Source organism: Doryrhamphus excisus, chromosome 19 (assembly GCF_030265055.1).
Source record: "Doryrhamphus excisus isolate RoL2022-K1 chromosome 19, RoL_Dexc_1.0, whole genome shotgun sequence".
Lineage (NCBI taxonomy): Eukaryota > Metazoa > Chordata > Actinopteri > Syngnathiformes > Syngnathidae > Doryrhamphus > Doryrhamphus excisus.
This window is the reverse complement of record NC_080484.1, coordinates 6,942,850-6,958,672: the sequence shown is the minus strand read 5'-3', so window position 1 is coordinate 6,958,672 and position 15,823 is coordinate 6,942,850. Positions and strand designations below refer to the sequence as shown.

The following is a 15,823-nucleotide window of genomic DNA, read 5'->3' as shown; positions in this document are numbered from 1 at the left end:
AACACCAGTATAAATATGCATATAGTATCTATATAAGCATAAGTATAAATGTCAAAGTGTAATAATTAGAAATCATGTGTGCTGATGCTGACAGGTGTTACATCAGCTAAGACACGCCCTGTGCAGGTATGAGCTCTCGTTGGCCCCGCCCACATCCACCACTGCTTTCAGGAAGGATCTAGTCGATTCCACCCTCGGCCATCTCTGTGTGGAGTTTGCATGTTCTCCCCGTGCATGGTTTCTCCGGGTACTCCAGTTTCCTCCCTCATCCCAAAAACATGCTAGGTTAATTGGCTACTCCAAATTGTCCATAGGTATGAATGTGAGTGGGAATGGTTGTTTGTCTATATGATATTTGTTATCATATTATATATTATTATAATTTATTCATTCATTCATTTTCTACCGCTTATCCTCACGATGGTCATGGGGGTGCTGGAACCTATCCCAGCTGACTTGGGGTGAGAGGCGGGGTACACCCTGGACTGGTGGCCAGCCAATCACAGGGCACATATAGACAAACAACCATTCACACCCACATTCATACCCAATCAGGATACCTAAGGAGAGGAATGAAGATTAGCCGCAGCAAGACGGAGTGAGGTTCCAGGGAGAAGAGATCCAAGGTGGAGAAATTGGAGTACCTGGGGTCAACAGTCCAGAAGAATGGAGATAGTGAAAAGGAGGTGAAGAAGCGTGTACAGTCAGGATGGAACGGGTGGAGAAAAATGTCAGGCGTGATGTGATAGAAGAGTTTCAGCTAAAAGGAAAGGAAAGGTATACAAAACTGTGGTGAGAGCAGCCATGTTGTTTGGTCTAGAGCAGGGGTGGGCAAACTTTTGGACTTGTGGGCCGCACTGAGTTAACAAAACTGTCCGAGGGGCCAGAATATATATTTTTATAACACACACACACTATTTTACGCTTATAATTATAACAGTCCACCTTGAATTATTTGTCTAATTTTATTTATTTATTATATATTTTGATTAATTATATTATATATATTAATTGTATTATTATATATATTATATTTAATGTATGATATTATATTTTTACATTTTTATTATTTATTTATTTATTTAATTTACTTATTTGTATATATTATTTGTATATATTTGTATTTGCTTATAATTCTAACAGTCCACCTAGAATTATTTGTCTAATTTTATTTATTATATTATATATTATATTTAATCTACATATTATATATATAATTTATTATATATATTATAATTATATTATTATTATTAATTACATTAATTACACCAATTATATTATATTTTTATATATTTATTATTTATTTTATTTATGTACTTATTTGTATAATTCTATCTCTAATCGTGTCAGATTATTAGCTATATGTTTTAAATATGTTCCATATATCCCTTTTTTCCAGAGCACTTTAAACATCAAACCACATCAAACTTGAATTTTACATTACATTTTAAAAATTATTTTTATTGTTTTTTTTTTTACTGAAGAAGACATCCGACTTGTAAGTCATGTTGCCAGCATGTACGTATGTTAAAAGTTAGAAAGCAACTGGCGGGCCGGATTCAAACGCTTAGTGGGCCACATGTGGCCCCCGGGCCGTAGTTTGCCCACCCCTGGTCTAGAGACAGGAAGCAGAACTGGAGGTAACAGAGATGAGGATGTTGAGGTTCTCATTGGGAGTGACCAGGATGGATAGGATCAGGAAGGAGTACATCAGAGGGACATTACATGTTAGAGGCCTGGGAGATAAAGTCCTTTAGGGCAGACTGAGATGGTTGGGACATGTCCAGAGGAGAGATAGTGAATATATTGGTAGAAGGATGCTTCCAGGTAGGAGGCGTAGAGGAAGACCAAAGAGGAGCTTTATGGATGTAGTGAAGGAGGACATGAGGGTAATTGGTGTAGAAGACAGGCTTGGATGGAGGAGATTGGTTTGCTGTGGGACCCCTGGAGGGAAAAGCCCAAAGAGAAAGTCATCGTCGTCTTATATTGCTGAATTTACATATTGTTTGGCCGTCTTACATTGTGTGTATACTACTGTACATATTTGATATTATATGTTTACAAATAAGTTAGTTCATTTAAAAACAGGCCTCAAGTCCTTGTTGTGTTTTATTGAGATTGTAACGATGAAGACAGCAAACGGAATGATCTTGTAAGAAGGGTCGTATCGCTGCTGGTGCTCCCGTGTTAGCTTCATTGGTATCGCTGCTAGCTTAAAGTTAAAGCCTAAAGTTTCCAGTAAACACTGAAAAAGCGCTAAAGTAGCTGCTAGTGGCTAGCGACAATAGCATGTGGGGCTACCAGTAAGCTACACTTGCTGCTAGCGTACTTTCTGACCACAAGGCTTTTCCCAGCTAGCTTCCTGGATGACCCCTTCAAAATAAGATGAGTCAATGTGCCATGTGGATGTGTTTTGTTGATCTTCTTAAAGGTCCTGGCCAGCGGGTGACTTGTATCTTCTGAATGGGTGGGAGGTGCCGTCAGTGGGTCGGGCCAGAACCTCTTCTTTCTTCTGCTGCTGCTGCTTCTCCAGCATGAGGACCTGCTGCTTTTGCCTCTCGTCCTCCGCTTCCTGTTCCCTCCTCAGCTGCTGCTGCTGCTCTATCTGCGCCCGCAGGTCCGCCTGGTACGCCACGTACGCCTGCCTCTGCCTGCGGGGAGGGGTGTGGGGGGGGGGGGGGGGGTGCACATGCCCGTCAGACCACGTCAAGGTCCCTCATCCCACGTCTGATGACGTACCTCTTTTTCTGCTCCTCATCCGCCCTTTTCATCTCATGGAAGGCTGCGTTCAGCTCTTCTCTCTCCTTGGTTGCTTCCAGACGTTTCTGCATGTTAACGTGTTCTTCTCACACACACACACACACACACACACACACACACACACACAATTGTTTGGACAAGTGTTGAGGAGCGCAGTGCTGGAGTGTGGACTTGGCTGGTACTTTGCATTCCAGTTCTTACGTTTGTGTGCGGTCTGCAGCCGGCGGGACTCCATCACCTCCTCCATCAGTCGGTTTCTGGCCTCTTGCTGCAGGAAGTTCTGTCTGTCCCGCCGGTCCCAGGTCTCCCTCAGCTTGTCCTCCATCAGCTGCTCCATCTCCTCCTCATCCTTTTTGCGCTTCATCAGCTGCTCGGCCAAATATTGACGAAACCTGAGCTGCTCGTCTCGCAGCTCGGCCTGAAGACGACACGCGGACATCATGGACCAGTCGTGGACCAGTGAAGGGGTCAAGGTGCGGAGTTGTCACCTTCTTGTCGGCTGCGTCTTGTTGGTGCTGGTTCTCGTCCTGAAGCGTCTGCTGCAGGATGCTCAGGTCCAGCTGCAGCTCATCCTGCTGCTCCTTGGCCAGGCGCTCCATCTTCAGCCGCAAGCTGTCGTCCAGCATGCGGCGCCTGGCCTGCGCGGCGTCCAAGCTGAGGCGGCGCTCTCGCTCGGCCAGCTGCTGCTGCCGCTGCTGCCGCTGTGCCTGCACGAATCCGTGTACACACGCTTCTCCTCAAGATGTGAAATTCTTGGTTGTCTCACCTGACCTCCTCAGTGTCGAGACATCATCAGCACACCTGTTGCCGAGCATCTTCGTCCCGCTGCAGCTTCATCTGTCGCCGCCTCTCCTCCGCTGCTGCCATCTGCTGCCGCAGGCCGTCCAGCTGCGCCACGTTGCTCTGGTGCTGGCTCTCAACTCTCCGCCGCTCCCTGTCGTCCTTGGCTCGGGCGTCGGCTTCCCACAGCTCCTGGAACATGTCCTCCTCCTGCTGCCGCAGCCGGGCGTGCTCCTGCTGGCTGCGTAGCTGCACGGCACGTTCCTCGAACACTTGTTGCTGCCTGCGCTTGCTCTGGGCCTCACGCAGCTCCTGGCACTGACCCCTGACCACAAGGGAGCAGACGTGAGTCCGAGTTTGCCACAAGACCTGGACTGATTTATGTTCTCCACGTACAACCACCACAGTTTAGAGTTGGGACCCCAACAAGAGCCAAAGAAACGTCAGCTCATTCGTGAGCGTCTAAAAGGATGATGTCTTGCTTTTTCTTTGGAACCACAAGTAGACTTCCTGTGACGCCGGGACAGACCTGTGCTGTTCTGACCGTGCAAAGACTTTGATTCCTCTTGCACTGTACTTTTGCTAACACCGGACAGGGCAAGAGTCGAACCCAAATCTTCTTCTTTAGCATGATTCGTGTCCAAAGTGCAGCCAATGGGCTCGTTTAGAAGTATCCTTCAACAAGAAAACTAGAATGATTCACGAGGTTCGCAGGGGGTGCCGGAGCCTATCCCAGCTGTCTTCGGGCCAGAGGCAGGGTACACCCTGGACTGGTCGCCGGCCAATCACAGGGCACATATAGACAAACAACCATTCACACTCACATTCATACCTATGGACAATTTGGAGTGGCCAATTAACCTAGCATGTTTTTGGAATGTGGGAGGAAACCGGAGTACCCCAAGAAAACCCACGCATGCACGGGGAGAACATGCAAACTCCACACAGAGATGGCCGAGGGTGGAATTGATCCCTGGTCTCCTAGCTGTGAGGTCTACGCGCTAACCACTAGACCGCCGTGCCGCCCCATCTACAAGCTCTCCAGCAGTTAGCTACACTTCTTTTACACGTGCATCACCTCTTCTCTGCTCTAGCCATCCCACTTCTGACACCGTTTCTGGGAAGCTTCGTTTGAAACTGCTTGGGTTTGACTTGTGATTCCACAAAGTGATGCAGGAACAACCAAGGGGGTCCACCTGAACTGCTGATCCAGCTTGTCGGCCACCACCTTCTGTCGCTGCACCTCCCGCATATCACGCAGCGTTTGGGCCCGTATCCGCATGTGGGCCTGCCTCTCCAGCGGAGTCTCGTGGTCCCTGCGAGCCTCCTGCACCAGCTGCTCCTCATCGGCCTCCAGCAGAGTTCGGAGCCTGTAGGGGAGACAAGTGAGGATGAGGAAAATTAAAATGAAGAGAAGAACCGCTCAGACCTGCACTGCCGCTCCTGGACGGCCATGTCGTGCTGCGCCATCGTGTCTCTGACGTTCCTCTCAATGGTTCTTTGCACGTAGTGTTTGTCTGCACTCTGCAGCCAAGTGTTCTTCATGTCCAAGGTTTGACGCTCCATGGCAAACTTGTGAGCCCGGTCTCGGATCTCGTCCCGTTTCTGCCTGTGCAGCATGGCCTGCTGTGGGGTCATCATGGCTACCTGGACTTGTGCTGGACCCCGTTTTGGAATCTGGACTGGAATGTCACGAGATGGTCGTCAAAGAATGAGCTGAAACCACAATACAGCATTGAAGGCACCGCGGATGACGTCACGGACTCCAAAACGATCATTCACCCTTTCATGGCGCACGTGGGCTCTAACTTGACACTCACCTGGTTCTGGTGCTGGTCGTGGCCACGTTAGAGGCCAGTTGTGGACGACGACGTTCTGCAACTGCGCGGTGAGTGTTGCCATGGTGACAGTAAACAAAAGGGCGTCAAGGAGAAACCCCAACAAAAACGTTTTGCTTCTTTGTCTCGACGTTAGTAAGCACGAAGTGCTTTTGTGACCAAAACCTCATTTGCATACCGGGCTACGTCAGTGTTTAAATACGACCAGCACCTAAGAACTGCTAGAAACTCACCCGCAGTGCCGAGGACCAGCGAATTCAAATTTGGAGGCTGCTTGAACCTTTTGCACATGAAACTTGATGAAAGCTGCCATCTTGTGGCTAAATGATGGCACTGCGCATCAAAATGAACCTTGAGAGCTCTCCCGCGGCACTAAATATATACAGTAAAATGTACGTTGAATGGAAACGGAACGAACAGAACTGAAAGAGGGACTATAATACCATATATATAATAATTGTAGGACGACCAGGTTCAGAGACAGCTACTTCCCCCTGGCCATCAGACTGCTGAATGCCAAATAAGCCCCTCTATCTTACTTACATTATTATTATTTATTTTAATTATTTAAATTATTTGGGCAATTTACTGTTCACGCTGCACTTTACATTATGTTGTTCATATTTGGTGTCTATTTATTCTCCACATTATTATTATTGTTATTATTTATTATTACTTATCTTCTTTTGTGTCTGTTATATGGGAGCCAGGCAACGACATTTCGTTGGCAATTTCACTACTGTGTTTTTGTGCAATGACAATAAAGGAAGTCTATCTATCTATCTATCTAATTGAATATAAAAACTTAAAAAGACAGGCACCATAGACATCATACATACCATGTATTTGTTTACTTGTATTACTATGTATTTACTTTAAAGCAGGGGTCTCAAACTCGCGGCCCGCGGGCCAAATGCGGCCCGCGAGACGCTAGTTTGGGGCCCCCACCTTGATACCAAAGTTTAATGTTGAAATGACAGCTTAAAGCTGTGTGCTCACCGGACACAATTAACATGATTTTGCCCACCCATACTGTTACACTACCCTGTTACCCCGCCCTGTTTTGCTTTGGATTAGCAATGAAGCTAAAGGCTTATGACGCTGGGTATAAATAAATGCAGGAAATGATTTGGAATAAAACGGAAAATACACGTCAAAATAAAGCATCTCATCAAACATGTTGTTAAAGTTACCACGCTGCTCCCAGATGGAACTGAGTACAATGCTAACTTGCTAATTGGGTCAAATTATTAAGTTTTATTAATGTTCATGTTAAAGGTTAAATAACTGTTCATACTGTACATTTGAATATGAAAAATTTAATTTCTCTACCAACTGTATGTGGTTTCTTACATTTTTCTTCTTTCTTGCTGTTTTATTATTATTTTACTTATTTATTACTGATTGATTTGTCTTTATTCTTAATTTATTTTTTTAATCTTATTTTGTGTATAAAAAAATAAAAACTAAGATATTTGAGAACAGTGGAATGTTTTATCAGATATTTTGGTGTGGAAAACCGGAACCAAAGTACTGAAAAAGTGTAGGGTATAGCAGAAGCAAAAGCATTGAAGATAGTTTTTTTTATTGATTTTTCTTCCAGTTTTTAATAAATGCATTTTTTTTTTAAAACCTGATGCGGCCCGGCTTCACCCAGAACCTAGCTCCGGTGGCCCCCCCAAGTAAATTGAGTTTGAGACCCCTGCTTTAAAGTGCTACACATGGAGTGGAGATGTCAATTTCCCTGAGGGAATCCCAAAGGGATTAATAAAGTACTCTGTCATGTTGAACACTGTACTTGCACTGCATGTGTGTACTTGGACGTTATTCTAAAATCAACACACGTTTTGAATGTGACAAAAGTGGAAAAGGAGGACGGCCAAAGAATGCGGTCAAGCATCTCTACATGTCACACACACAAAAAAGTCAAAGGATAAGTGGACAAAAAAGTTGCTAATTTTCACTGTTTATTTCAAAATTCAGCAAAGCACAAACATTTCATTGGACTCCTGCTAATTGGTCCTGGCTGTGTCTGGTCTTGCTACAGTTTCAGGCCGACCACCATGGTTTGGCCTGTCACTGTTGTCAGGTCTGCCGCCCTCATTTGGCCAATTGTGTCCAGGCCGCCCACTCTCATCTGGACAGTTGCCCTCACCCGGCATGCCATCATCTGGTTTACTCGCTACAGGCCAGGGGTCAGGCCTGCTGCCAAAGTGGTTGCTGTGTCCTCTGTCATGGTGGTGTTCAGGCTTGTTACTGTCACAGGGCTTAGGACCATGTTCATCATCCTGGCCAGCCTTGCCGCCATGATTGAAGTTGGGCTTGCTGTGTCCATGTCTGCCGCTGTGATAGTGGTGATGGGTGGGCCTGCTGTGGCTGACTGGCTTACCACCACTGTCAGGCCAGTCACCGAGGTCCGGTCTGCTGTCGTGCTTGCTGTGGTCTGGCCTACTATGCTGGGGTCTGCGATTGCCGTCAGACCTTGTGTCGTCAGAACAGTCGTGGCCTGGACTTCTGACACTGTCAGGCCCACCATCCTGGTCTGGCCTACTGTGTTCGGGCCTGCCACTATGGTCGGGTTTATTGTTGCCTGGCCTGGCACTGCTGTCAGATCCGTCATGATCTGACCTACTGTGATTGGGCCTGCCTTTGACGTCAGTCCTGCTGTGGCCTGGATTACCATGTTCAGACCTACTGCCGCTGTCGGACCTGACATGGTCTTCCCTACTTTGTTCGGGCCTGGCACCGCTGTCAGGCCTGGCGTTAACATCAGGGCTTCTGTCGTGTTCACTGTCATGCAGGCCATGGTCTGGTGTTCCACCACTGTCGGGCCTGCTGTGGTCTAGCCTGGCACTGCTGTCGGGCTTGCCATGGTCTGGCCTACTGTGTTCAGGCCAATTGAGACTCACTGGCCTGTTGTGGTCTGGCCTATTGTGTCCGGGCCTGCCACTGTGCTCAAGCTTGCTGTTGTCTGGCCTGGCACTGCTGTCGCAATTGCCGTGGTCTGGCCTAGTGTGTTCAGGCCTACTGAGACTGTCGGGCCTGTTGTGGTCTGGTCTACTGTGTTCGGGCCTGCCAGTGTCACGCCTTGGGTCGTGTTCACTGTCATGTAGGCCATGGTCTGGTGTTCCGCCACTGTCGGGCCTGCTGTGGCCTGGCTTACTGTGCGCAGGCTTGCTGGGATCTGGCCTATTTTGTCTGGGTCTGTCACCGTGGTTGTGTTCAGGGCTACCATGACTGTCGGGCCTGTCGTGGTCTGGCCTACCGTTTTCAGGTCTGCCGCTGGTGCCAGGGCTTCTGTCGTGTTCACTGTCAGGCAGGCCATGGTCTGGTGTTTTGTCGGACCTGGTGTGGTCTGGTTCACTGTGTCTGGGCCTGCCATTGTGGTAGGGCTTGTTGTTGTCTGGCCTGGCACTGCTGTCTGGCCTGCCGTGGTCCGGTTTAGTGTGTTCAGGCCAACTGCCAATGTCGGGCCTGCTGTAACTTGGCTTATTGTGTCCAGGCATTAGTTTGGGCCTGTTGTGGTCGGGCCTACTTTGTCCCAGCCCACCACCATGGTTGGGCTTGCTGTTGTCTGGCCTGGCACTGCTGTCTGGCCTGCCGTGGTCGTCAGGCCTTCTGTCATGTTCACTGTGAGGCACGCCATGGTCTGGTGTTCTGCCACTGTCTGGCCTGCCGTGGTCTGGTTCACTGTGTCCGGTCTTGCTGTGGCCGAGCTTACTTTGCTTGGGCCTGCTGTGGTATGAACCTGCATCACTGTCAGGTCTGTTGTGATCTGGCCTACTGTGTTCGGGTCCGTCTTTGTCAGGCCTTCCGTCATGGTCACTGTTGGGTTGGCCATGACCTGGTATACTACTTTTTGCAGGCCTGCCATGGTCGAGCGTGCCACCGCCCTGAGGCCTTCCGTGGTCTGGCCTACTTTTCCCCGGCTTTCTGCCATGGTCAAGCCTGGCATGGCCTAACTTACTGTGTTCCAGCCTGCTGCCACTGTCGAACTGGTCGTGTTCTGCCCTATTCTGTCCAGGCCTCCCATTTTGGTCAGGCTTGCTGCTGTCTGGCCTGGCACTGCTGTCTGATCTGTCGTGGTCTGGCCTACGTTCAGGCCTGCTTTCACTGTCGGGCCTGTCGTGGGCTGGCCCACTGTTTTCAGGTCTGCCATTGGTGTCAGGCCTTCGGTCGTGTTCACCATCTGGCAGGCCATGGTCTGGTGTTCCACCACTTTCTGGCTTACTTTGTCCTTGCTTGCTGTGGTCTGGTTCAGGCCTGTCATCGTCTGGCATACTGTATTGGAGCGTGCTGCCACTTTCGAACCTGTTGTGGTTGGGCTTATTTTGTCCGGGCCCGCCACCATGATCAGGTTTGTTCTTGTCTGGCCTGGCACTGATGTCTGGCCTGCCGTGGTCTGGTTTAGTGTGTTCAGGCGAATTGCTGTAACCTGGCTCACTGTCTCCAGGCTTGCTGTGGCCTGGTATTAGTTCAGGCCTGTCGTGGTCGGGCCGACTTTGCCCAGGCCTACCACCATGGTCGGGCTTGCTGTAGGCTGGACTTGCGCCATTGTGTGGCCTACTGTATTTGGGTCTGCCGTTGCTGTCGGGCCTTCCGTCGTGGTCACTGTCGGGCCTGCCATTGTCTAGCTTACTGTGTCCAGGCCTGGCACTGCTGTCGGTCCTGCCGTTGGCGTCAGGGCTTCTGTCGTGTTCACTGTCAGGCAGGCCATGGTCTGGTGTGCCACCACTGTCAGGCTTGTTGTGGTCTGGCATACTGTATTCGAGCCTGCTGTTGTGGCCGGGTCTTTGTTCAGGCCTGCCATGGTTTGGCCTACTATGGCCTAGCTTTACATGTTCAGGCCTGTCGAGGTCTGGCCTACTTTGTCCGGGCCTGCCACCAAGGTCGGGCTTGATGTTGTCTGGCCTGCTGTGTTCAGGCCTTCTGTCATGGTCACTGTCGGGCCTGCTGAGACCTGGCTTGCTGTTGTCTGGCCTGGCACTGCTGTCTGATCTGTCGTGGTCTGGCCTCCGTTCAGGCCTGCTTTCACTGTCGGGCCTGTCGTGGGCTGGCCCACTGTTTTCAGGTCTGCCATTGGTGTCAGGCCTTCGGTCGTATTCACCATCTGGCAGGCCATGGTCTGGTGTTCCACCACTGCCTGGCCTACTTTGTCCAGGCCTGCCACCATGGTTAGGCTTGCTGTAATCTGGACTTGCACCACTGTCAGGCCTGTCGTGGTATGGCCAACTGCTTTCAGGTCTGCCGTTGGTGTCAGGCCTTCCGTCATGGTCATCTTTGGGTCGGCCATGATCTGGTATACCACTACTGTCGGGCCTGCCATGGCCTAGCTTACTGTGTCCAGGCCTTCTGCCACTGTCAGACCTGTCGTGGTCTAGCCTACTCGGTCCGGGCCTGGCACTGCTGTTGGGCCTGGTGTTAGTGTCAGGGCTTCTGTTGTGTTCAATGTAATGCAGGCCATGGTCAGGTGTTCCGCCACCGTCGGGCCTGCTGTGACCTGGCTTACCGTGTCCAGGCTTTCCATGGTCTGGCCCACTGTTTTCTGGTCTGCCCTTGGTGCCAGGCATTTTGTCATGTTCACCATCTGGCCTGCCGTTGCCTGGTTCACTGTGTCCGGGCCTGCGGCCACTGTCAAACCTGTCATGGCCGGGCCTATTTTGTCCAGGCCTGCCACCATGGTCAGGTTTGCTGTTGTCTGGCCTGCTGTGGCCTGGTACACTGTGTCTAGACTTGCTGTGGCTAGGTCTTTGTTCGGGCCCGCTGTAGTCTGGTTCACTGTGTCCGGGCCTGATTTGGTCTGAATTTGCACCACTGTCAGGACTGTCGTAGACTGGCCTAGTATGTTCGAGCTTGCTGTTGGTGTCAGGCCTTCTGTTGTCTTCACTGTCAGGCAGGTCATGGTCTGGTGCCTTTCCACTGTCAGGCCTGTTGTGGTCTGGCCTACTCTGGCCTGGCCTTCCACCGTGGTGTGGCCTGTGTTCAAACTGGCTGCCGCCATCTGGCCTACAGTGTTCCGGTCTGCCGTTTGTGTCAGGCCTTCTCTTGTGATCACTGTCAGGCAGGCCATGGTCTTGTGTTACGCCACTGTCTGGTCTGCTGTGTTCAGGCCTTCTGTCATGGTCACTGTCGGGCCTGCTGTGACCTGGCTTGCTATGGCCTGGCCTTAATTTGGGCCTACTTTGTCCAGGCCTGCCACCATGGTTGGGCTTGCTGTAGTCTGGACTTGCACCACTGTCGTGGTCTGGTCTACTGTTTTCAGGTCTGCCGTTGGTGTCAGGCCTTCTGTCAGGTTCACTGTGAGGCACGCCATGGTCTGGTGTTTTGCTACTGTCAGACCTGCTGTGGCCTGGTACACTGTGTCTAGACTTGCTGTGGTCTGGTCTTTGTTCGGGCCCGCTGTAGTCTGGTTCACTGTGTCCGGGCCTGATTTGGTCTGAATTTGCACCACTGTCAGGACTGTCGTAGAGTGGCCTAGTGTGTTCAGGTCTACCGTTGGTGTCAGGCCTTCTGTCGAGTTCACTGTTATGCAGGCCATGGTCTGGTGCCTTGCCACTGTCGGGCCTGCTGTGACCTGGCTTGCTGTGTCCAGGCCTGCCACCATGGTTGGGCTTGCTGTAATCTGGACTTGTGCCACTGTCAGGCCTGTCGTGGTCTGGTCTGCTGCTTTCATGTCTGCCATTGGTGTCAGGCCTTCTGTCAGGTTTACTATGAGGCACGCCATGGTCTGGTGTTCTGCCACTGTCGGGCCTGCTGTGGTCTGGTTCACTGTGTCCAGGCCTGCTGCCACTGTCGAACCGGCCATTTTCTGCCCTACTCTGTCCGGGCCTGCCACTGTGGTCAGGGTTGCTGTTGTCTAGTCTGCCACTGCTGTCTGATCTGTTGTGGTCTGGCCTATGTTCTGGCCTGCTTCCACTGTTGGGCCTGTCATGGTCTGGCCCACTGTTTTCAGGTCTGCCGTTGCTGTCAGGCCTCTGGTCATGCTCACTGTCAGGCAGGCCATGGTCTTGTGTTACGCCACTGCCTGGTCTGTTGTGGCCTGGTCTTTGTTCAGGCCTGCCATGGTTTGGCATCCTGTGTTCAGGCTTGCCGTTGCGGTCATTCCTCATGTGGCCTGGCTCACTGTGTCGAGGCCTGCTGCCACTGTCAGACCTGTCGTGGTCTATCCTACTTTGTCCGGGTCTTCCACCAAGATTGGGCTTGCTGTGGTCCAGCCTGCTGTGTTCAGGCCTTCCATCATGGTCACTGTCGGGCCTGCTGTGACCTGGCTGGCTGTGGCCAGGCCTTAATTTGGGTCTACTTTGTCCAGGCCTGCCACCATGGTTGGGCTTGCTGTAGTCTGGACTTGCACCACTGTCAGGCCTGTCGTGGTCTGGCCTACTGTGTTCCGGTCTGCCGTTTGTGTCAGGCCTTCTCTTGTGATCACTGTCAGGCAGGCCATGGTCTTGTGTTACGCCACTGTCTGGTCTGCTGTGTTCAGGCCTTCTGTCAGGTTCACTGTGAGGCACGCCATGGTCTGGTGTTTTGCTACTGTCAGACCTGCTGTGGCCTGGTACACTGTGTCTAGACTTGCTGTAGTCTGGTTCACTGTGTGCGGGCCTGATTTGGTCTGAATTTGCACCACTGTCAGGACTGTCGTAAACTGGCCTAGTATGTTCAAGCTTGCCGTTGGTGTCAGGCCTTCTGTGGTCTTCACTGTTAGGCAGGTCATGAGCTGGTGCCTTGCCATTGTTGGGCCTGCTATCGTCTGGCATACTGTATTCAAGCCTGCTGTTGAGGCCTGGTCTTTGTTCAGGCGTGCCATGGTTTGGCCTACTGTGGCCTGGTTTAGTGTGTTCAGGCCAACTGCCACTGTCGGGCCTGCTGTGGCTGTCAGGCCTGTTGTGGTCTACCCTACTCTGGCCTGGCCTTCCACCATGGTGTGGCCTGTGTTCAGACTGGCTGCCGCCATCCCGTCTGCTGTTTTCAGGTCTGCCGTTGGTGTCAGGCCTTTGGTCATGCTCACTGTCAGGCAGGCCATGGTCTGGTGTGCCACCACTGTCTGGCTTTTTGTGGTCTGGCATACTGTATTCAAGCCTGCTGTTGTGGCCTGGTGTTTGTTCAGGTCTGCCATGGTTTGGCCTACCGTGGCCTGGTTTAGTGTGTTCAGGCCAACTGCCACTGCCTGGCCTGTTGTGACCTGGCTTTCTGTGTCCAGGCTTGCTGTGGCCTGGCCTTGATTCGACCACGACAGTCCTGCCACCATGGTTGGGCTTGCTGTTGTCTGGACTTGTGCCACTGACAGGCCTGTCGTGGTCTGGTCTGTGTTCAGGTCTGCCGTTGACGTCAGGCCTTTTTTGATCACTGTCAGGCGGGACATGGTCTTGTGTTACGCCACTGCCTGGTCTGTTGTGGCCTGGTCTTTGTTCAGGCCTGCCATGGTTTGGCATCCTGTGTTCGGGCCTGCCGTTGCTGTCATTCCTCCTGTGGCCTTGCTCACTGTGTCGAGGCCTGCTGCCACTGTCAGACCTGTCGTGGTCTAGCCTATTCGGTCCGGGCCTGGCACTGCTGTCTGGCCTGTTAGTGTCAGGGCGTCTGTTGTGTTCACTGTAATGCAGGTCATGGTCAGGTGTTCCGCCACCGTCAGGCCTGCTGTGACCTGGCTTACCGTGTCCAGGTTTGCCATGGTCTGGCCTACTGTGTTCAGGCCTACTGCGACTGTCGGGCCTGTCGTGGTCTGGCCCACTGTTTTCTGGTCTGCCGTTGGTGCCAGGCCTTTTGTCATGTTCACCGTCTGGCCTGCCGTTGCCTGGTTCACTGTGTCCGGGCCTGCGGCCACTGTCAAACCTGTCGTGGCCGGGCCTATTTTGTCCAGGCCTGCCACCATGGTCAGGTTTGCTGTTGTCTGGCCTGCTGTGGCCTGGCTTACCGTGTCCAGGTTTGCTGTGGTCTGGTCTTTGTTCAGGCCCGCTGTAGTCTGGTTCAGTGTGTCCGGGCTTGATTTGGTCTGAATTTGCACCACTGTCAGGACTGTCGTAGACTGGCGTAGTATGTTCGACCTTGCTGTTGGTGTCAGGCCTTCTGTGGTTTTCACTGTCTGGCAGGTCATGGTCTGGTGCCTTGCCACTGTCGGGCATGCTGTCATCTGGCATACTGTATTCAAGCCTGCTGTTGTGACCTGGTCTTTGTTCAGGCCTGCCATGGTTTGGCCTACTGTGGCCTGGTTTAGTGTGTTCAGGCCAACTGCCACTGTCGGGCCTGCTGTGGCTGTCAGGCCTGTTGTGGTCTGGCCTACTCTGGCCTGGGCTTCCACCGTGGTGTGGCCTGTGTTCAGACTGACTGCCGCTGTCTGGTCTGCTGTGTTCAAGCCTTCTGTCATAGTCACTGTCGGGCCTGCTGTGACCTGGCTTGCTGTGTCCAGGCTTGCTATGGCCTGGCCTTAATTTGGGCCTACTTTGTCCAGGCCTGCCACCATGGTTGGGCTTACTGTAATCTGGACTTGCACCACTGTCAGGCCTGTCGTGGTCTGGTCTGCTGTTTTCAGGTCCACTGTTGGTGTCAGGCCTTCTGTCAGGTTCATTGTGAGGCACACCATGGTCTGGTGTTTTGGCACTGTCGGGCCTGCTGTCACTGTCGAACCGGCCATTTTCTGCCCTACTCTGTCCGGGCCTGCCACTGTGGTCAGGGTTGCTGTTGTCTAGGCTGCCACTGCTGTCTGATCTGTTGTGGCCTGGTTCACTGTCGGGCCCGTCATGGTCTGGCCCACTGTTTTCAGGTCTGCCGCTGGTGTCAGGCCTTTGGTCATGCTCACTGTCAGGCAGGCCATGGTCTGGTGTGCCACCACTGTCAGGCTTGTTGTGGTCTGGCATACTGTATTCAAGCCTGCTGTTGTGGCCTGGTGTTTGTTCAGGCCTGCCATGGTTTGGCCTACCGTGGCCTGGTTTAGTGTGTTCAGGCCAACTGCCACTGTCTGGCCTGTCGTGGTCTACCCTACTTTGTCCGGGTCTGCCACCAAGGTTGAGCTTGCTGTGGTCTGGCCTGCTGTGTTCAGGCCTTCTGTGATGGTCACCGTCGGGCCTGCTGTGACCTGGCTTGCTGTGTCCAGGCATGCTGTGGCCTGGCCTTATTTTGGGCCTACTTTGTTCAGGCCTGCCACCATGGTTGGGCTTGCTGTAATCTGGACTTGCACCACTGTCAGGCCTGTCGTGGTCTGGTCTACTGTTTTCAGGTCTGCTGTTGGTGTCAGGCCTTCTGTCGAGTTCACTGTGAGGCACGCCATGGTTTGGTGTTCTGCCACTGTCGGGCCTGCTGTGGTCTGGCCTATGTTCAGGCCTGCTTCCACTGTCGGGCCTGTCATGGTCTGGCCCACTGTTTTCAGGTCTGCCATTGGTGTCAGGTCTTTGGTCATGCTCACTGTCAGGCAGGTCATGGTCTTGTGTTACGCCACTGCCTGGTCTGTTGTGGCC

At 51.9% G+C, this 15,823-nt stretch overlaps 2 protein-coding genes across 2 annotated transcripts; both read right to left on the bottom strand.

The window, feature by feature from the left end:
- Positions 1-1,702: 1,702 nt before the first annotated feature.
- Positions 1,703-5,619, bottom strand: cfap53 (cilia and flagella associated protein 53). The gene is made up of 8 exons (XM_058057192.1): positions 5,361-5,619; positions 4,970-5,222; positions 4,737-4,910; positions 3,562-3,865; positions 3,249-3,467; positions 2,962-3,178; positions 2,740-2,842; positions 1,703-2,651 (listed from the first exon to the last, which is right to left on the bottom strand). Exons 1-8 carry the CDS (start codon positions 5,440-5,442, stop codon positions 2,426-2,428), a joined length of 1,578 nt encoding a protein of 525 aa, XP_057913175.1. The 5' UTR covers positions 5,443-5,619; the 3' UTR covers positions 1,703-2,425.
- Positions 5,620-7,390: 1,771 nt separating this feature from the next.
- LOC131107515 (filaggrin-like) lies at positions 7,391-15,226 on the bottom strand. Its single transcript, XM_058057625.1, has one exon. It carries the CDS (start codon positions 15,224-15,226, stop codon positions 7,391-7,393), a length of 7,836 nt encoding a protein of 2,611 aa, XP_057913608.1.
- Between the last annotated feature and the right edge of the window lie 597 nt (positions 15,227-15,823).